Consider the following 21862-nt stretch of genomic DNA (forward strand, 5'->3'; position numbering starts at 1 on the left):
TTTATTCGAAATGCTGATTGGTTTGTTAAATCACATCGAATAAAGAACAAATACAATTGCAAGCATGGCCAGGGGTTATCATTTGCGTAAAATGTGGATGTATGTGTGAAGCTGAGTTGCTCTGACCCCTGATAACTCGGAACGCAGCATAAGAAGAATGAATCACATCCTTTCCAACCGCGACCATTTGGACGCGTAAATCCCACCATTTCTATGGAGGTTTAGTGCTGTATTTACATTCGAAGTGATCTCGCCTGTATTTGGAGAGCTCTGCCATTCGATCATTGGAAAGGATTTAGCGTTCGATCAACAGCAAAGATGAATTCACGAGCTTTGGACGACCCATATTTCGTTGATGATCTCATCTTTTGGTTTAGATTTAGTTGGTTCATTGGTGCGTTAATTTTTTGTGTTTACTATTGCTGTCGGAAACGTTCGGATGATGATATGCCAGCCAGTAAGTACCATCTCACTGTATGTTCGTTCTAGAACTATTCACCAGCTATTCGAATGGATCATTCTAGGGCGCAATGTGATAGCAGCCTCAACACAGTTTCCCAGTGCGACGACAACTCTCGAACACCCGTCTGGCGCAGCTGCTTATCCGGTTGTTCCTTTGCCTTATCCGACGAACCACTGCCAACAAAATTCTGCCCAGTTTCTGTTACTGCCACCACCGTCAATTCGCAACCAGAGTGATGGTACTGAAGCCACGGTACCAGAAAACATTGTGAAAGACCCATCCTTAGATCATCCACCTAGTTACGATGAGGTGATGTTAAAGGCGACAATCAGTGAAAACAAATTGAACACACTAACTGGTCCATTGTGCTAACGATCGAACAGTGTAAGCTTCCTGCCACTCAATCCATTTCGGATTGAAAGTAAATTTAAATTTCTAAAGGTCAATTTTTATGAACTGTTTCGTACTCTTCTGGTTGTTATAGGATTTATGATTGACCCCCCCCCCCCCCCCCCCCCCTGGAAAGGTCAACGGGGATTACCCGAGTTGATTAACCGCGGGAACGGCAATCGTTCCGGCAGTGTGAAGCAGATTTGCGCCGAATCCTTATCACTTTAAGTGAGCAATATTTCCGGCCATGTAACACGACCTTTCGGGGCGCGTTGATTGTGGCACCAAAAGCACGTTTTGTTTCATTTCTAGGTCAGAGAGCAACTGGAGTTCTAGTCGAGACGTGCACACACTCGTAGATAGAGAGCTCCTACTTTCGTTCGTTGAATGCGTGTGAAGAACAGGGGGAAGTGATTTTGTTTGCGTTCAAATTTATTTAAGGAGTCACGTATTAATTTTGAACGAATCGAGCAAGCAACTCGACGAGATTATTATTATTCTTCTTCTTCTTCTTCTTCTTCTTCTTCTTATGTTAATTATCATATTAATATTGCTTTCTATAATTCCATGGTGTGAAAAATACAAACAAAATGTATGCTTGTTTTCTTTTAAAAAATGTACAGAAAGTAATAAAACATTACCTTACTTTTGGGCGCCAAGAGGGCGCTTAGTAAATTGTTAATCCGCACTGGTCGCAACTCGACAAAACCACCACTATGTCGCTGGCATACCAGCGCAACCACCGACCCTGCAATGTTCTGCATTCCGTTGTGCTGCCCCAGGGTGCAACCTTCCAAATGTGAATGTAGTTGCGACGGACGCAACGCATGGTGCTGCTGTGCAAGCAGCTATATTGCATTGCAATGCACATGCATGCATCTTCAGGGAATAGCTCGGCGGAGTGCTGGGCGATCGTTTACGCGCGCTCGAGCGCTACTTGTGTCGCAAGCAAACTCTGACCAAGAATGGAGTCACTAGTGGGGTCCAAGCAGGCGAGCTTTCAGCGGGAGCTGGCCAACGATGGCTTCAGCAACGAACCAACACACCAATGAAACTCGGTGGGAGCACCGAAGAATGTACGAGGCGACTACAGACCTGCTGACTGCTGTTACGTTGGTAAACATACACCCGATGGTGACCGAGAGCGGGGTTCGTTGCTTGATCGATCGTTTGAAGCTACACGCACACACACCCGCAAAAGACACACAACAACGGGCACGTGGGGTTGGTCGGCCAACAGCAGAAAAGAGTTACAAGTGCTTCAAGATATACTTCGAAGAAACGCAAAACATTTGACGAAAAACAACTAAATTGTAAACCAAAAAAAGGAAAATTCCCCGCATTTCACAATCAGTAAGCGATCAGCACACATACAGACCCACAGATGGAAGGGAGCAATACATGGTGCTGCAACCCCTTGCCTTACTAAGATCGATCGTTGATCGGGCGCGCGCGCGCCAGCGTCTCAAGACGCAGCGCAGCAAAGCTTGATCACTACATAGCGATCGCTGTGTTGGTGGCGACGGACTTTGAGTCAGTGTGCGCATGGCTTAGTGATCGTGCTGGTCTCCTATAGTCACGATCTTTCGCGATCGCACTGCACTCGATCCCCTTTACGCGATCACGATCGCCACCGTCTTCGAACCGTCATTCGTCCGTCGACGCTCGTACCAGTCGCGTGGCGTCCCCTTACTCGGTGTGTCTGTGTTCGCGGTGTGTAAGTAACCCCCCCCCCCCCTCGTCTCCTCCGTCTCCGTGTTGTGCCTCGTCTCCAGCACCGTAACCCGGACCACGGAGGCCGCGAAGCTGCCGAGCTTCGAGCCTGAACCGCGACCTTTTCAGCGGGTCACGCTCCCTCAACAGCATCGTCATCGTGTGCTCATCTCGAAGGTAATTCACCGACGGTGTCACCTGGTGTTGTGTCTTGTGTTGTGGATTGACCAGAGGGGCCGGGGCTTCCCTCTCCCCCCCCCCCCCCCCAGGAGGTGTATTCGTACCCCCCGCGCACCACCTGGAATGTGCACTCATGACAAGCCATGACTTTGGATCACTTTCTGTGGTACCTGCTTGGCGCAGCGTGTGCGTACGTGAACTGCATCACTAAAAACGGCGGGACAGGTGTGCCAGTTTGTGAGAGGGAGAAGGAGAGAGAAAGAGAGTATGCGTTCCTAGTGCGCAGAAAACATGCGGGAATGTCGGCAATTAATGCGAACCGATCCTGATTCCGTTTTCCGATTCCTCGAGCAACCTCGAGCAGATCGACGAGCGACCAACGCAATCGCGCGTACCAGCCGTAGGTAGGCAGGTGGCCATATTGGTGATTGGTGCTGGTGGAGTGGTGATTGCGATCGCGAATACCTCCTTCCATTCGCTGGGTTCGGTGACATCGCCACCGACATGAGCTCCGGCTCACGCTTATGATGCGGTGCTTGGAATCTTGAGTGTCTCTCTAGTGGCGAGGAGCTGCGGTGTTATGAGACGAAGTGGGTGGCAGGAGGTTTGCACACACAAATCCACAAACACATGCACACCTGTGTGCGAAATTCGTCGATCATTACATCATCAATATTTTTAATGCTCGCCGGGAGCACTCCATGGTGTCCCAGCGGTGATGATGTTGGCTGGCGATGATGACAGCACTGGATCTCGAGGATGTGATGCCTCGCCGTCGATCACACCGAGACACTCTCCCTTCAACAGGTGAAATGGAAAACGTTTTACGGCGAAACGAATCGACCGAAGCCAGCCTCCAACAGCCTGCACCATTGCGGTGCCGTGCCGTGGATTGATGAAGGATGATGATGCACTGTTTCGTCATCATTAAACACTCGCTCGCTTCTTCCTCGCTCTCTCGCTGGCTGAGTGTATGTGTGTTTGGGACGTTACGCAAAGCGATTCGTCTGCGATCCAATGCGGCTTGGCGCACTGCTGATGCGGAGCTGGAGTATCATCCCGCAGAGCTCCTCAAGCACGCCATTCGTGGCGCTCTGTCTTTTCTGGGGTTCCAGCACCCGGGACGGTGTTGCCGACCGGTTTGCAGGAACTGGAAGTGAACACTCCGACGATGAGTGCGATGAGGAATTCGGTTTTTAGTGAAAGCCTTCAAGAGATCCGCGATCCTCGGACGGGCAAGTCGGGCGGAGGTGACAGACACTGATCGTCACCAACGGGGGGAAGCGATTCATCGAGTACACCTGCCACAGTGGGAGATGAAAGTGTCCAAATGGTGGCGACGAACGATCACTGGTGCTCTCACTGGCTCTGGTTTTTTTTTTTTCGGGTTGACCATCTCGCCAGACCACCCGAAAAACCTGTTCCAACACCCAGCGCAGTTTTGTTATCGTTACCGCTGTTCCGGCGGCCCCCAAAGGCGGCCGTGATTTCGAATCTCTTCAAGCTACCACTCCTCCTCCTCCTTCTCACCCAGTGCATTGCATTCCTGGCGACGACGCCGCGGAATGGGAACTTTCACGATCGGTCGCGACCAACCGGTTAACGGGCCGGGGCGTTGCCGCTACCGTGGAGTGTCGCACGGTGTCATCGAGAGGCCTCTGTGGTGGTGGCCAGGAAGATGGAGGATGGAGGTGCACAGTATTCTAATGAACACCGCACCGTGCCGCGTTCGCATTCAGGAATTCAGGTTCTCGGACAGGTTTTTTTAATACTTGGCGCGCGCGAAATCATTTCGCGCAGTTCGCGAGCTCACATTCCCAGAGCCAACAGTCTCGCGGGGCGCACGAGTTCTCGTTGGGGTAACGGTGACAGCAAATCATTAGAAAAAAAGAGAGAAAGACAGAGAGAACGGAGCGCTGCACAGAAGACCTTGAATGCCTTCTAGTCGCTGTTGACGGCGACGGCGGTTCGTGTTTCTCTTTCGCGGAGCCGGTTCGTGCTGGTGAGCCCAACAATTCTAGCGCTCCGTGGACGCTCCGCTGAAGGCTTGATGGAGCTAAACCAACAAGACAGAACAGAACAGACGACATGGGAGACATTCCAAGCGTCTTGGGCGATTGCTTCCTATTAGCGACCCAGAAGCAGGTTTAAAACGATCTTTTGCGATCACGATCGCTGAAGGTGCTTCAGATTTTAGTTGGATTTGGCACCTCAGCACCAGCGGCATTCGCATCGGAGAGGGAATAGGGCCTCACTCTAACGCCAATTATCATAAATCAGTCTCTGCACCCGGAGTTTGGTTGTCACTTTCACCGAAGGGTGGCCACCTCATCTAATAATGAAGCAAGCGGCGGCAAGCAATTAGCAGCGGCAATAGGTCCGAATCCCAATCTCCCGGCCCGGCCCCACTCCGCCGGTGGTCGATCGGTTCGGTTGTTTCATCCGCCGGACATTTCACTTGCGTTGCGGGCCCGGGCCAAACGACCAACCTGTCTATCATTCACTGCGCAGCGCATTAGCGGCGAGCGACTTACGCAATGTCCCAGAGCCCCCCAGGAGGGGTGCCGAGTGGCCGATTGGTGGCCACAGCTTTCTAGGGTTGCTCGCGTCCGTTGTCGCCGGTTGCTGCGTGGCTTTAATTACCGGAGGCCCCGGTTTTTTTACGTTTTGTCTTGGTCGTTTCGTCACTCTGGTCAAAAACCAGGAACTGGCGCGACTTGTTGACTTCCTCATCAAAGCGCACGACCTGGCACCTGACGCTGAAGGACACCGCCGACGCTGCGGGCGCGATGATCAGATGCGATTCAGTGCGATCGACGTCCACGGCCTCTAGCGTTGCAGTTTGGTCGCTCGCTGGCGCAACCTTAAACCTTGATTGCCTTCAACGGGCGACGGTGATGATCATAAATAGCAAGTGAACGAGCAAAACCATAAATATGCGCTCGCACGCGCACCGCGACCATCGGCAGGTCAGGTGGTCTCAGAGAGAGAGAGAGAGAGAGAGAGAGAGAGAGAGAGAGAGAGAGAGAGAGACCCAGATCAATCAGAGGACACAGAATGACCTGGACGTGCATGCCAGGTCTAAAATCGCGAGCTGGCTGGTGTGTGTTTGTGTGTCTGTGAGTGTCACAGTACACGTGATCGCGACGAATTGACCGGATACCTTTCATCTTCTCACGTACTGCTACAGCACAGTGTTCCGGGCTTGCAGATCTCGCCCGCAAATCACCGCAACATCCCGTAAACAAATAGAAATAGACGCTGACGCGCTGAAAGCTTTCCAATATGAAGTCATCACGTCGTTCGTGGTTGCTATGCGGCCACCACCAGCTGGGCTGGCCAAGTGAAATTGATTTGAAAATTGACTTGCGGCGCTGAGCTACCGGAACTGATTGAGTTGATTGTTTGCCGAGGGTCTTCTCTCTCTCGTGCTTGATAAAAGGCGCTAGCACTGTCGGAGATGCCGCGCCACAGACGACTCAAGAGACGCTGTGCAGACAATGCACTCGCCTCTGCTAGGTGGATAAGCCATCACAGCGAAATGCACCACAGCAACAGCCGCGAGAAAGAAGAGGAAAGAAGTGCAAAGCAGGGAAACGTTTGAAATTTACATTTTCCGTTCGAACTGATTTCCATTTTACATCGTCTTTCGTCTATATTGCCTTCTCTTGCAGATCACGAACGCTGCGGACGCTTGTCGGTGGGGCGGTCTATCGCCTATCGGTTTGTGAGGAACACAACGGTTTGGTGTCGTCGTCGTTGCCAGCAACAACAGCAACCAACAGTGTGTGCCGTGCATTCGTTTCTGTTGCGTGAGATGCATATGTGTTTGTGATCAACGCCGGCGAAATCTGTGAAAACACGTGAGGTGCTGTTTCGACGACGACGTCGAACTGCTGCTGCTGCTGCTGCATCACAGTAGACTTGGTGTTGCTTCGGTGTTGCTGCACCAAAGACCATCCTCCGTGCTTGTAGCGATAGAGTATTGCATATCGATTTGCAATTCGCGCGTCTGGTCTGGTGCGGTTGTTTTACTTCGCGTTGAACCTGATCAATCAGTGCTCGCGCAAACGCACCCAATTTGCCCAATTAACGTTCTGAAGCAATTCGTGATTTTTCAACATCCCAGCAGCAGTGCGTGTATTCAGTGTGCGTGAGTGCGTGCGCGCGGTGCGAGCGCAAAGTGGAATCGATCGATTGATCGATCGCCCTGCTCACCACCGCCTAATCCAAATAAGTGACCGCGCCACGAGAGAAAAGAAAAGTAAGAGTGATAATCGTGCGTGGCCCAGCACCCGTGTGTGTCTGGCGGCGACGACGGTACGGGGTGTTTCTGGAGATTTGGAAGTGAAATCAAGCTGGGCAAAACAAAGTGAAGTGAACGAGAGAGTAGGCTTCGCGATGGAACGCAGGTCGCTGTCGCTGCCGCTGGTGGCGCTCGTGCTCGTGTTGCCTCTGGTGCTGCAGCCTCCTGCCACCGAAGCGCACGTTGCCCTCACCTTTCCACCGGCCCGGAAGTATGATTTGGATTTTCTGGATAATTCACGCACGAAAGCACCGTGTGGGATGCCGAAAGGTGAGTTGTGTGCGTCGTCGTCATCGTTTTTGGGGAAGAAAGTCACTCTATCGTCGGTTGCGTTCGTTGTCGTGGTTACGTCTGGAGATGATTGTTTTAAATCCCCCCCCCCCCCGGAAAAAAAAACCTCAGAAGCCCTCAATCCACTTGCGATCCAGAATCCGTTTCCTATAAACAGCTCTCAATACCAGCAACACGGGGAAGCCATCAAGCGACCTAGCATCGATCGCTGATGATCATCGTCGCGTATGCAAATACACTTTCAACGCGCTGACCAAGCCAGGTTTCACTTGAGACGCTCGCGTCGCCTCCAGAAACAGGTCCTAGCGGCCACTAGTGACACCGTGAGCTACTTAAAGACTCACTCGCTCGCACGCTCGCTCGCTCCTTATCGTGCCAGCCCGCCCATTTCCCTTTCACAACCGATTGAACCACTACTCTGCACGACTCTCTGCGGCTCCAGGCATCCGGAACGTTTTGCATACGATCGACCGACGGTTGGACGGCGTGTTATTATCGGTGGACCGGACCGCGCGATCCCGCGACGACGTCCGTGCCGAGTTCCGAGTGATTATGATGTCTTTTTCAACTTTTTCTCATCCTGCTCCTCCTTGCTGCTGCTGCTGCTGCTGCTCCCGAGTAATAAATGTGCTTTCTATTTTGAGAGTTTTGTGAGAAATACTTTCCAGCGGGGCGGTGCGTGTCACAGCGAGCCGATTGAACTGTCCCCGTTTCTGAAGCCCCCCATTTGACCCATTAAGCAGCAGCATTTTGCAGCAAATCGCGGCCAACTTGCACTCCTACTAGTAGTGCCCTGAGGAAGCACTTGAAAAGAAGCATTAATTAACCGACCGCTTCCAGTTCCAACTGGCGCGCAGACTAGCGTGCGTGGGGTACTCCTCTGCTACTCTCCGGTGGCCCAACTTGATCCGTTCTTGCTTCATTTGTGGCACGTCAAGCGTTGTCTGCAGCGGCATTAGCCATTTGCCATTTTTCCCGTTGGCTAATTACACGGATGCAACCCTCCGTGACTCAGCCACGAACTCGGTGGCACACTGTGTTGTGTTGTTATGATTTAGGTTAAGCTGGCTGACGACGACGAGAGCTGAGAAACGAGCAATCATCAGCAGCACAGTTTACCCTTCAATTCAATTACTCATCATTTTGTGAAATATGAACTCTCGCGGTTAAATGTAGTTTAACTGCTTTAATTAACAGTTCCAACAGCAAAACTCCCTCAAATCTATTTACGTCCTCTACCTCATCGCGGCTGCTTTTGGTGGCAGTGGCAGTGGACACGATGAAAAACCTAAAAGAGGTCAAGAATATTGAACTTCTCACGGTCGTGCACAACAAGGGGTGACGGAGCGGCCGTTCGTGTCCTTGACTCGCGTTGAAGTCACTTGATTCGATGCGAACGCTACTCGCGCTCCCTCTGCCGTGTTTGATGTGTTTGATTGCTTTCAATATGACAACCACGACGACGGCAGTCGGACCTGGTGCTGCTGGTGCTGCTGGTGCTGCGTTGCTAAACCATTTTTATTCGCTGCACACCGTATGTGTACCTGTGTGTCCGTGTGCACCCTCTGAATTTTTTTAATGAACATTAAAGCGCTGCGCACACAGGGATTGGCTAAGCAATGGCCATTGTCTTAAGACGCGAGCACCAGCACCATCTCCAGATATCAATTTTCGATTACATTCACTCAACTGGGCCACGGCGAGATCGCCAGCGCCAGCATGCTAGTGTTTATGCGCCAGCGCCACCATACTAGTGGCTACTACGCAATGATCATTCAGGAGCATTTATCATCTTCGATGTTATCCACAGAAGCCCTTTAAGCAAACACGCTCATCCTCATCGGTCCACGAAACGGGGCAGGTTGTGCTTATTGTGCCAGCGGATAGCGAGCGTGACCTTAATAGCGAGAAGAACTTCAACGATCGCGAAGGCGGCGAACCTCGAGCGCAATGCTATGCAGTGTAATGAACAAGTTGAAGGCTACGGCGCTCTACAAGGGACAACGACAACGGTTGTGGGCGCCGATGGGTGCTAATATGAAGTGCCAGCAGTCCCCCCCCCCCCCACCCCCCTCACCACCGCCAAAACGGGAATGTGACTCTCGGTGGATTGGCGCAATCCGAGCGGCACTCGTTGTGACGATGATCGATGTTAAGAAGGGGGTGCGCGGGCAGCGATCGCTCGCACGATCGTCGTGTGCCTTTGCTGTTTGTGGAGGAGTGTTCCAGTGTTGCACACATGTATGTGTGTATGTGTGTAGGCCGCTCGCAGACCTTCGAACCGAATTCCAATCGCAATAGAAAGTGTAATGCGCGATGATGCTGGAATGGCACGACGCGACGCACCACGACACCGGTTCTAGATCTCTGATCTCCTGATCGCCACTCGTCACTGCGTCGTTGCCTTGTCCCTTAAGCTCTTACTAATTGCTTCGTTAAGTAGTGTACACCGACGGCTCTGGCACGGCAAATATGGCGCCGTGTTCTTGCGCTGACCTGGCTGCTGATTCCCCCCCCCCCCCCTCACCGATTTCAAACGATCATAAATCATCAACCGGACATCAGCCGAGTGTTTGCATTCTCGCGTATCCCAGCACACAAAGTGACCTTCACTCGATCGGTCTGTCGGTGGTGGCACAGCCTTCACAGTCAGCCAGCTCGAAGAACGCTTCAGATTTTCGGTTCAGGGGGGAACCGAATGGAAGGCCGCAGTGTGTCCCGTGTCCGATCATTAATGTGGCCCGCAACGGTAACACCGATCGGTTTGTGGAGATACAGCAGACAGTTCTTCAAATCGCACCTCTCTCTCTCTCTCTCTCGCGCGCACCCTCTCTCTTTTTCTTTAAATGTTTTGTCACGCCACCGCCGCCACAGGCCATTACTGCGCCATGACCATATCGGTGACCACATGATGATGAGGCACATGATGATGATTGGCCGTGATCTAGCGCTAGCGTTCGTGTGCTCGCAATGGTCGCACTCGCCATTGAATTGCTGTTGTCACGGCGCGTTGTGTCCGTGGTGAACGAGGCGAGGACAACACCACCAACACGGAGTAGCCCACCCAAAAGTGGTGCTGCTGCTGCTGCTGCTTCTGCTGAGATTACCGAGCACAGTGGGTGGCAAATGGGCCTTTCCTCCACACTGGCCGCACATCATAATCGATCGGAGACGCCATTAAGAGGAAGCATAATTGGCCAGCAAGCCAGCCGCCCATTTCGATGACTCATCCAATCTATTGCATTCTGCGCGCTGCGGCTCGTGTCGATCATTGTCGTTCAATTTGCATTAGGAAGGGAAGGGGAAACGAAGGAAAGAATATTTAAACCAAACAATATGCACCAACAACGCCGCCTTCGTGCCAACCGACGAATCCATTGTCGTCGGATTGGCACTTCCTGCAGCAGCAGCAGCAGCAGCACCTCCGAGCTGATTTGTTTTGCGCATCTAGAGTGGGGTTGGTGTGGTGGCGTCTTGCATAATCACCGCATCACCACCGTCCACCACCTCCACCGCAACAAGCGTGGAGGTGTGTTCTATGAATTCTAATTTTATGCATCCGCGAGTGATCTCACACGATCGCGCACCTTCACCAGTGTTTCTTTCATCTTCTCTCTCTCTCTCCTTTAAACCGCCTCCGTTCGACCTCGCTCCATCCGCGTTCCTTGCATCCGTGAGGAGGAGTGGGCGAAGGGGGGAAAACAAAAGAATTTTTAATGCTGCAGAAGCAGCAGCTTTTGCGGTGCCGCTTTTTTCTGCTGCACATTGCGCTCACGATCGTGATCTTCTTGGACACTTCTCTAGTGTGTGCCAGCGTGTGGAAAGCTGTGTGTGAATCAATATTAATTCGACCTTTCTCTATCTCTCTCTCTCTCTCTCCTTCTCTTTTGCTGGCAGGTTCACTGAAAACATCATTCATCGAGGGCAGCACGTTCAACGTTTCCTGGCATCTGGCGTACCCCCATCGGGTAAGTGAAGAGCTCCAAGGCGTCGCTCTATCTTTTGCCGATTAAAGGGCCGTTCACACCTTGTCGCCGGCACATCTTCAACGAAATTAAATGTACCGGCACCTTCGCGCGGAGACCCCAAAATGAACGATCACGCGACATTAACACCATTGGGCCATTACTCGTCAGACGCTCTCCAACGGGATATATGTATAGAGACGGCAGACGAATCGGGTAGCGCGAGGCCATTGTTTTGTGGTAGTCATCGTCTAACGGGAACCGTGTGCACAAGGGGTTCTGGGAAGACTCTCCCAGAGACCACTGATTGAAGCTAAGCCGGAACACCCGGCTCGAGATTAGATTCGGAGGCTTCGAGGCGCCCTCTCGGTCGGTACCGTTCCGAATTGCCGTCTCCATCGGCAATTAGTGAGCTGTCAGGGAGTGTAGTGGTGTGCCAAACATCGCTAGACAAGAGGACAGAATGGGCCATGAGATTTAGACTCAGAGAACAGCACTGCAGCAGCAGCAGCAGCAGCACCAGCAGACAGTGAGTGTTGTACGGTTGTCGTTACGGTTTTCGATGTACTACAACAACGACGACATTTGTGGTTCGCCCTTGTCGCGACACAAATTGTCGCGTTCGACTTCGAAGGGTCGCCCGCTGCAATCCGTTATTTCGACAACCTCTGCTCCGAGCCGGTTCCACGGGGTGGAAATCAATTATTAGCGAGCTGCAACTTCCCACCGTACCGTGCTAGACCACCTAAACCGGGACTGTTACTGTTCGCGAGCTATCGAGTTAACAGCTTTCCTTGGGGAGAAAACATTTGATCATTAAACGGAAGATCGTGATCGTCTAATCTGGGGGTATGTGTGTGTGTTCGAGGTGTGAGAAATGATTTCCAAACAACCTCAAGACCACCAACCAATTCCCGGCCGGAGGTGCCAGAGATGATCTAACGATCAACAAGCGAACGAGCGTAAGCGTCAATTAACAACCGAACCATTACGCCACCCTGCCACAGCCGCCAGGCCACAGGGCCCATTATGAGCTGAACCACTCCCAATTATCGATCGATAGGCAATCAATGTTGGTCCACGCTCCACGTCCCAAGCGATCTGATTTTCCTTTTTGATTGAAACTCCACTTCTGTTGTGTAAGCGAAACGATCTCGCTATCCGCCCCAATGGCCGCTCATAATCATAATTGGTTTCCAACCTGATGTCGCATCATCATCCATGCCCATAAAGTGGTTTTTTTTTTTGGGGAGTGATCTGCGTGCTTGCGAGACGCAACATCACTTACGTGGGGCTGCTGTTTGACGAGCGAAATCGGATTCAATTCCGCTTCCGAAGTTCTTTATTATATCGAAACGTACGTTAGAAGTGCCACTCAACTCGTGGATTGTCGCGGAGCTCCGAAGAAGAGTGCTGCCAAGAGCATCACCGCGGAGAGCACTGGTGGACAGCTCGTAGCCGTGGCAGCACCGGTTGGTCCCGGTGTTGTCGTTGAACCCGGTGGTTCCGTAACAACGATCTCCAGGATTGGCCTTGCATTGCATCCTCGGAATAGACACACTTCGCAGGCGCTCGCCGTAGCACACTCGACCTCACGCGCGGCCGTCGAACACTTGCGTACCGTGTCCCCGTTCGATTGGACGATCGTGTAGCACTTGTTGGCCGGATCGTACTGTGGACAGACGGGGGCCACGTTGGACAGCTGGCTCACCTGACAGGCGTCACCGTCGGTGCGTGAATCGCATTGATAGCAGGTGAGTGGCGCGACCGGATACTGGTTGGTGTTACAGTTCGCAGTCACCCGGGAGCTGCACGCTAGACAGAAGTCAGCCCGGTTGCACCGTTCCTGTTCGGCCGAGGTCAACTCACTCATGCAACCACGTTCCGTCAATCCGGTTAAAGTGCCGGCATCGATTAGCCGAGTGTAGCAGAGGGAATTCGTTGGATCACTGCACGGTTCGGCCGCGAGCTGCTGTGCGCCATCGCGGCAGAGTGGATTCAGTGAGCTACGACACCGAATGCAACTGCCGGTGGTACTGTATCCGGTTGGATTGTTACAAGCCGCGGTACTACAGCTTTGACATCGTCCCGGACCACCCGTCGTGCAGGAGAGCTGTTCGGCCTCCGTGAGTGAACTGCGACAGTCGAGACGCACCAGCGCATCGCCGGAGTCCTTCTGGAGGATGCAGCTATCGCTGGCGCTATAGAACGGACAGTACTCTAGCTGGATCGCTTCATGGGAAACGCAGGGAGGGGTCGAGCAGCGATAACACTGCAGACGGTTCGCTGGGAAGTTGCCCACGTTACAGCGATTGGTGGAGCATCGCTGACAGGTCGTACTCGTGCCAGGGGTGGCCGAGCATGCTTGTGACACTTCCGCCGGTAGACTGGCCAAACAACCGCGCCGTGTTGTGGTCTTTCCATCGACCACGAAGAGGGCCGAGGCACAGTTAACACAACGGTCGTAGGTGGTCAGTGCCGCTGGGTTTGTGGCACATCGTTCATCAACTGCTGAATCACAGGATCTGTTAAAGGAGAGTTCAAGAGAAAGGAATGAGTTTCGATCGATCGATCTCTGGCATGGATTGCCACTAGGTACATACAGACATTCCACATAATCAAACGTAATCTCAGCCACATTACAATTGTCGGTGCTACAGAACCGGCACCGGTTACTGTTGGCCGTGCAGTAGCTCCGCTCGGTTTCCGTCAACAATGAGCGGCATGTTCGCTTCCGGATACCCGCACTCGATTGCAGCTGAACACATTCATCGAGCGGATTCGGACATAAAGCGTTAGCCGTGGTATCGATCGTACAGCGTCGTCGATCGCTTGGGAAAACATTGGCATTACAACCAGCGCCCCCGGTTTCGACACTGCACGTAGAACAGCGGCCACCAAGACCACCTTCCTCGCATCCTAGTTGATCCGCTGCCGAACTAATACATCCGCGTTCCGTTACGATACCGAAACTCTTCGTGAGACAGTGAGCATCGGCCGTGATCTCCGTCGTCGGTGCAGGACACTGAACGGGCTGCAGACTGCGATCGGTCGATGGATCAACGCAACCTGCGTCTTTCACCGAGGAACAGGACAAACACTTGTGATCCGGATGGCCCTGTAGGTTGCACTCGGTGCCGGTGCATACCGTGCACAGACTGTCACTGGTTCCACCTGCCGTACACTCGATTTGTGCCGTGGATGAAAGACCAGATAAGCAACCACGCTGTGAGGGGTTCACTGTACGAAAAGAGAGACGAAGAGAATGAAGCATCAGAAGGGCGGGGGGCAGGGAATGCGAATTTCAATCCGCAACCATCCCCTTTACGCCTTACAGCCGGTGAATGAACTGAAGCAATCGTCATCGTACAGCCGGCACGTGGTGAGTAGGGCGGTTGACCTGAGGCATCCAGTGCCTTCGCACGCGTAACATTGCACCGGTGACGTCGTGATCGCCGTTGAGCCCGTCTCGAAGGGCACACCGTTGCAGCGTTGCTTCCCACAGAAGGTACAGAGGGAAGGGTTGGCCGTACAGTACGCTGCATCGGTCGGGGTCATTGCCTTTTCGCACGATTTCATTACATTTCCTACAAAAACAGAGACAGAGAGAGAGAGAGAGCGACGGCGCAGGTGCCGCGGTGTCAATTCCAATTATACGAATCTCGATCAGTCGCAGGAACCAACCATTTGCTCGCTTAAGGGTAACGCAAACATCATACGGATCGTCACAATAGGTCACCGAACTGGCCTCGTCGTTACATGCGGCGCCATCGCACGCGACACACTGTTTCCGGTTGGCCGGGAACTCTTCGTTGTTGCACCCGGTGCCGATACAAGTCGTACATCCGCTTCCGCTGCACTCATCCAGATGCCGCTGGCTGGTAATGCAGCCTCGTTCGGTTACGCTCGTTCCAACCTGTTCCCGAAAGGATAGGTCACGGTGTGGTAAAATGCACTACTAGTCGGTGTCCACATTCGTCCCCGCCCACATGGTGGAGCTGCTTACCAAGCGAGCGTAACACTGAGCCTGCGTAAGGTCTACGCCGGTTGCTGCAGGGCACTGTTTTGCCACCAGCTGTACTCCGTTTGCCGGTTGGATACACTCCGCACCATCGTTGACCGATGAGCAAACGAAACACTGATGCCGCGGACTACCAGCATCGTTGCAGAGATCCACATCCGAACACGTAACACAATCATTACCGGTGCAGGTGGCGACTTCTGCTGCCGTTAAGCAACCACGTGCCGTGGCTAGAACTGGAAGGTGGAACAGAACAGAAGAGTACAGAGACTCGGTTTACACACATATACGCACACGGACACGCGAGAAGGCTCGAGGAGCTTACGGTTAGTGGTATCGAAGCGAGAGTAACACACATCGTCCGGATTCGCGCAAACGGTCGTATAGCCTACTGTGGCTGCTTTCGCACAATCTTCTCCACTGCAACTGTAGCACTCCAGAGCAGTCGTTGCACCGTGCAACACGGCGATACAGAACACGATGGCAGCAACCGTGCCGTAGCTTCTCCGTGGCGTTGCCATGTTGATTACTAGCTTGGTGCTGGCCTGCTTGGTTGCTGCTGTGGCAGCATGCTGGCTCGGCCGGGGGTATTTATAAGCGTTTTTGTCACTCCCCTCGGTGGCTCTCGAGCGGTGACTCCGCCACCACTTGAGCTGACTCGATAAAATAAAGAACGAGAACCCGCGCGTAGGAGCGGAACCCGGAATACGTGCGATAACATTGGTAGTGATTGCGATACTCCACCAGAACGGGTAGAGTGTTGGAGCAAATATTTTGACGATTCATCTTTTCCTCTTATCTTTTGCACGCGCACGCATGCAGGGTGGCTTCCGGCTTGAGGTGCTCGATACCAAGGAGAAACCGGTACTGAATCTGACCCCGAGCAGCAAGGAGAGGCGCTTCGTACGGGATGACGCAACGTAAGTCACTTGCCGATGCTGAATGCTACGGATCGGATCGGTCGGACCGTACTGGAACCGACTAATGATTAATTATCTCTTCTTCTAACTCCAGAGCGCAACAGTACCAGGTATCGCTACCGAGGAACTTCACCTGCCGGGACTGTACGTTGCGATTGGTGCGCCAAGCGGACGAGTGGGGTAGTAACTATCGATTCTGGTCGTGTGCCGATGTGGACATCGTACCAAGGCGGGAACATCATGAGACGTGCTCCGGTCATGGCAAGTTCATTGCACGCTGCAAGTGTGACAAGAAGTATTACGGTCAGCGGTGCGAGTTCTGGGACGAGTGTGTCTCCAACCAGGACTGTGGCATCCAGGGCACCTGCGTGGATCTTGGTGGCACATCGTTACCGCGCCGTCAGTGTTACTGTCGGCTGGGATGGTACGGTGCCGGGTGTAACAAAAGTAAGTAGCTGTGGAGTAAGTGGACATGGAGCCGAAACTGAGCCCTTGCTTTCTATCTCACTGTTCCAGAATCGCCGATCAAATCGACCGATATCGATTACTCGGTGTACAAAGCGAAGGTCCTGTCGCCCGATCTGAACGTTTACTGGCGTATACTGAAGGAGCAGGCGGAGGTTGAGGTGGTGCTGAAGGTGAACGGTACATCGTGGGTTGCCCTCGGTTGGCGGCCACGGAAGCTGACGGCGGAATGTAAAAATTTCCCACTCATCGGTGGCGGTACATCGGGTGAGGCCGGCAGTGCCGAACCTGAACCAGCCAGTGAACCCACTTCCGAGCCAGGTAAGCAGGAAATCAATAAAAACCGAACGGGAACTCGATGCTGAATGTTGCTACTTTCAGAACCCAAATCTGAACCGGAACCTGGAGCGGAACCCGGAGCGGAACCCGGTGCTGAGCCAGGCGCAGAACCAGGAGCAGAACCAGGTAAACATTCTCGAGCCCACGTTTCTCTCACACATGTTATCGGAATTCCCATGAGTACTGCTATCGATTCCGGATAGGTCAACATTGACATTGAGTCTTTTGTTAATGAACTGGCACCGTAGATAGCATTCATTGAAGTGTAAAGTCAATAGTAATTGTACCTCACACATCCGTATGCCTCGATGCCCCTTCCCTTTTTGGTGATCGATTCGATTCTTGTCTCATTGTAGAGCCCAAATCGGAACCCGAACCGTCTTCCGAACCCGGAGCAGAATCAGGTAAGGGCAGAGGCATATAATGAATACCAAATCGTGCGTTCTACCAACGCTTTTTGCTTCATTTTTGCAGAACCGAAAAGTGAACCAGAACCTGGTGCAGAACCGGCATCAGAGCCCGAGCCAACGGGTGAACCAGCGTCGGAACCTTCTTCAGAACCAGGTAATTCGTAGCAATAAGTAACTATCGCTATTATTTGTCTAATACCGATCCCAAAATCATGCCCAATTACAGAACCTAAAGGAGAACCGGAACCGGAACCAGGAGCAGAACCAGGAGCGGAACCAGGTAACTATCAATCGCCATTAATCTGCGAGCGAGCACTCGACACCCACACTAAAACTCCTCGTTTACAGAACCCAAATCAGAACCGGAACCAACGGGAGAACCAGAGCCAGAAGCTGCCACTGAGCCAACGGCCGAGCCAAAAGCCAACGGAAAGCGAATGAAGCGTGCCGATACACCTGCGGCCGAACCAGAACCGGAACCAAAATCGGAACCCGCTGCCGCTGCCGAGCCAACGGCAAAACCGAAACCCAAACCAGCCGCAGCATCTGCTGCTGCAAAGCTCAAGCTCAACCCTTACACCCCTCGCCATGACTTCAACCCGATGGACTGCACGGACATCGTGATCGGTACGGCCCGTGGTGAGAACCATCGTGTCTGGGATTACTACACCCGCGATCGTTCGACACCGCGTGTCGACAGCTTCTGGGGCGGTAAATCCGATCTGACGGCGACCGGTGGCTTCGAGAAGGATGGTGTCACGACGATCGTTTTCCGGCGTAAACTGGAAGCTAGCGAGCCGACCGATCACGCCATCGTGGACGATCTGATGCACGTGATCTGGGCCCGTGGCCAAGAACCGGGTGCGTACGTCCATTCGCCACCGTCCGGCATCGAGAAAGAGACGGCATCGGTTCGGGAGTTCTACCAACCGGACGAACTGAAGTACCACGGTCATCGTATGCAGCGTGGCGTAACGCAGATCAACTTCCTGGAGGAGGACCTTCCGAAGCTACCGTTACCGGGAGCTGGCCCAGTCCAGCCAAAGGATGGTGGTGCAGCTGTGCCAGTGGCCGGCAGCGAAGGAGTGATCGTACCGGCTGGTCCAGTTGGTCACGAGCTTGACAATGAGTGCCACGGATTCTACAAATTCCCACGGACCTGCGATCCGGAACAAGCGAACTGCGAGTACTTCCTCAGCTGGCAAACGGTGGCCCGAGGAGAAGCCGTACACTTCCACCTGGAGACGAAGAATACGGCCACCTGGACGGGTGTTGGGTTCAGCGATGATCAGAAGATGTCGCAGACGGATGCCATCATCGGATGGGTGGACAAGAGCGGCCGACCGTTCCTGATGGACACCTGGATCAATGGCTATTCGGCACCGAAGCTGGATGACCGGCAGGATCTGTACAACGCTTCCGGAGCGATCCAGAACGGACGCACGGTGTTGGATTTTACGCGCAAGCGCATCACCGGCGATGACAACGATCTCGCGTTCACCGAGGATCGCTGTCTGTATCTCATGTTCCCGATCGAGGGTGGAGCGTACAATGCGGTCAACAAGAAAGTGGGCAAGCACGGTTCCGTACCGGTGGTGACGGATACGCGCGTGTGCATCAAATCGTGTGCCAAGATGTTCGAACAGCTGCAAACGATCACCGCGGCACCAGCACCGGAACGGATTGCGTACGAAGCGGCCATCAAGCTGACGAATCTGGCGACCGGGTTCCAGGTGCCCGACAGCGGTACCCCTGAGCATCGCGATCTTTCCAAATCGGTCAGTGACACGTTCAACGGTGTGTTCAAGGAGGTGCCCGGATTCTACCGAACCGATATTATGGATTTCGAAAAGTAAGTTCCCCGAAACGACTGAACGGTTTTCGATGAGCCGGATTCGTTGAGCTAATCTGTGTTGCATTTACCTCGATTACAGAGAGGCAGATGGAAGTGTTGTCGTGAAGATGAACATTCTGGTCGATAAGGAGATGAAGAACGGATCGCGGAACGTGTTGGCCGACGATCCGGCCAAGCTGGAGCTCACCATCCACAATCTGATGGTCAATAATTTGTCCTCGGGCAAGGTGGGAGCGTTCTCCGTCGATCCGACGTACCTGGAGTTTACGCACCTTGAAGGTAAGTGATCGTTTTGGTGGTCCACTGATCGAGAGTAGACCTACTGATGGTTTGTAATTTTTGCTTTCAATTGAACAGGACAAGCATCGTCGCCTAAGGAGGAATACGGGGTGATCTCGGCCGGTTTACGGTTGTATCTGATTTTGGGCTGCATCGCGGGGCTGGTCTTCATCGCGATCATCCAAGCGACCTGTACGATCATCAAGACGCGTCGCACGAACCGATTGAAGGTAGGTGATCCTCATTTTGTAAACGATCTCAGGTACTAATGTTTTTAATTTCCCTTTAAAGGATCAACTGATTCCAAACTCGGCCTGGAAGGACTACTCCTCAAACACGAACTATGCGTTCGATAACTTTGAGGCCGAAGCGAAGGCTCACCACCACAAGGGCCGCTCATCGGATCGGGGCTACAGTAACGGTAACAGCCAGCAGACGACGCTGCAGATGTCCCATTCACCCAACAAGTCCCAGTACTACGAGATCGACCGGACCGACGGTGGCCACGGTATGACCGGGCATCGTGGCAACTCTGGAGACCCACGGAACGGTGGCTCTGCCTATCCGTATGCCTCGGGTGGTGGCCAACCACGCCACGGTTACGATCGTACCGGTGAACGATCCTCTTCCTACGCCGATCGTGCCTACTCCCTTCCCCGACCGATGCATCAACAGCAACAGATGCAGCAACAGCAGCAACACCATCAGCAGATGCAGCAATCGGGACGCCCCGGAAACGACTACTACACGCAGGACCGTCGTGGCAAGTCACGAGGTTCGGCTCCTTCCGGTAATGGCGCTAACCACCACTACGCACCGGCCGGTAATGGCCACCACCAGCAGCAGCAGCAGCATCACCACCAGCAACAGCAACAGAGACCGATGCCGGATTCATCGGATCTTTACTTCACGCCAACCCAGCGCAAGTACTCCGGGGAGGTGGTGCGAGTGTTTGTCGACTACAACAAAGATAAGAAGTAAGAAGTAAAATCGGACGAGAAACCGTACGTTACCAACCAACCGTCCCCCGGAATGCCTCCGTACCAATTACGAGAGCGTTAGAAGAAAAAAAAACATCGAACAACGTTGATGCCATTCCCAAGGGAATGGCATCGACAGTCAGCCAGTCAAAGGTCGAGGTCTAGTATGAGATCATCCGAGAGAGATCCGGCCACAGCAATAATTCGTAAATACTCCTTTGGAGACCTCGGAGGATCTCCGCTCAAGAAGTCCTCAAGAAGCAAAAAAGGCAACCCATGGACGAAACCATGGTGACCGTGACCAACGTGAATGTGTACATAATATATGTTTTATTATCTTTTATCTGTTTCTTCTGTTCTGTTTCACTTATTAACATGGCCACAACACACGCGCACTAACACGAGTGCGAGAGCGCCTGACCATAATGTTTGTTTTAGAGAATTTTAATTCATTCGTTTTATGTTTCGCAACAGTTTTTAGTCCGTCTCCGACTATCGTCTATTCGAGCGTAATTTTAATGAGTAAGCAAGCATCAGGAGCTGCTAGATGCAATCACACATAAACACACAGACCCCAACGATAATCGATCAGAGCGAAATGGTGATGCCGTGGTGGAAGCTAGAAAGGTCATCAGCAGCACTAAAAGAAGCGAGGATTAGGGCGGCGATCGAAGCAATACGTCTTAGTCTAGTGCTGTTCACGCGGAGCCAGGAAACCGAGTGACCTCACGCGTGAGAAAATGCCTTGATACAACGATTTCAAAGCGAAAGGAAGCAAATGGGCAGTCTTGTTATCACCTCGAGACACAGGAAGACAGTCCAAGGTTCAGGTTTGACCTCGTTCCCATCGATTGTGACCGCTAGGGCCGTTATAATGATCATCTAGCAGTAGCATAGAAAAGACCGTCCCGGCAATAAAGCTCCCCGGTCCAGCTGCAGGCACCGTCGGGTTTCTCGCGAGCACCGGGCGGGATCACCATGCGGATCCATATTTTAATCCCTCTGATCGTTTTATAACAATAAGCGCCTAGGGAGAAGGAAGGAGCTGTAGACGAGAGACAAATAAAAAAAAAAATAGTATGAAGAAAAAACACAAAAGCCAATGTTTTGGGGTGTTTTTTTTTGGGAGGGAGAGGAAGAAGAAAGAAACAATCCAGTTCGCCTTCCGCCTGAGGCTGCATTGTGAGCCGTGCCGAGCATTGATTAATCGTTCGCGATCGTCGCGCGATCTCGTTCAAAATCGGTATCGTCCATTTATAACGGCAGCAGAGTAGCCCCACTATAG

The 21862-nt window shown here is 52.7% G+C and overlaps 2 protein-coding genes and 1 long non-coding RNA gene across 6 annotated transcripts; 2 read left to right on the forward strand and 1 right to left on the reverse strand.

The window, feature by feature from the left end:
• The first annotated feature begins 264 nt into the window (after window positions 1-264).
• On the forward strand, window positions 265-982 carry LOC126576339 (uncharacterized). Its single transcript, XR_007608300.1, has 3 exons — window positions 265-457; window positions 525-847; window positions 948-982. It is a non-coding gene; the product is annotated as an uncharacterized LOC126576339 (long non-coding RNA).
• Window positions 983-2504: 1522 nt separating this feature from the next.
• Window positions 2505-21656, forward strand: LOC126578448 (uncharacterized). Of its 4 annotated transcripts, none has more exons than XM_050241023.1 (14): window positions 2505-2743; window positions 6421-7322; window positions 11241-11311; window positions 16152-16249; window positions 16344-16696; window positions 16766-17035; window positions 17096-17179; window positions 17410-17457; window positions 17528-17617; window positions 17690-17743; window positions 17812-19315; window positions 19398-19597; window positions 19676-19827; window positions 19889-21656. In XM_050241023.1, exons 2-14 carry the CDS (start codon window positions 7148-7150, stop codon window positions 20576-20578), a joined length of 3789 nt encoding a protein of 1262 aa, XP_050096980.1. In that variant the 5' UTR covers window positions 2505-2743; window positions 6421-7147; the 3' UTR covers window positions 20579-21656. The 4 variants fall into 4 exon arrangements, with proteins under 4 accessions (XP_050096980.1, XP_050096981.1, XP_050096983.1 ...); XM_050241024.1 differs by having other exon boundaries at window positions 2511-2570; XM_050241026.1 differs by having other exon boundaries at window positions 2540-2570; window positions 6876-7322.
• On the reverse strand, window positions 12633-15909 carry LOC126578449 (uncharacterized). Its single transcript, XM_050241028.1, has 6 exons — window positions 15655-15909; window positions 15315-15565; window positions 14993-15224; window positions 14644-14895; window positions 13912-14548; window positions 12633-13833 (listed from the first exon to the last, which is right to left on the reverse strand). The coding sequence occupies exons 1-6, from the start codon at window positions 15848-15850 to the stop codon at window positions 12684-12686; spliced, it is 2718 nt and encodes a 905-aa protein (XP_050096985.1). The 5' UTR covers window positions 15851-15909; the 3' UTR covers window positions 12633-12683.
• Window positions 21657-21862: the final 206 nt, after the last annotated feature.

Source organism: Anopheles aquasalis, chromosome 3 (genome assembly GCF_943734665.1).
Source record: "Anopheles aquasalis chromosome 3, idAnoAquaMG_Q_19, whole genome shotgun sequence".
NCBI classification, from domain to species: domain Eukaryota; kingdom Metazoa; phylum Arthropoda; class Insecta; order Diptera; family Culicidae; genus Anopheles; species Anopheles aquasalis.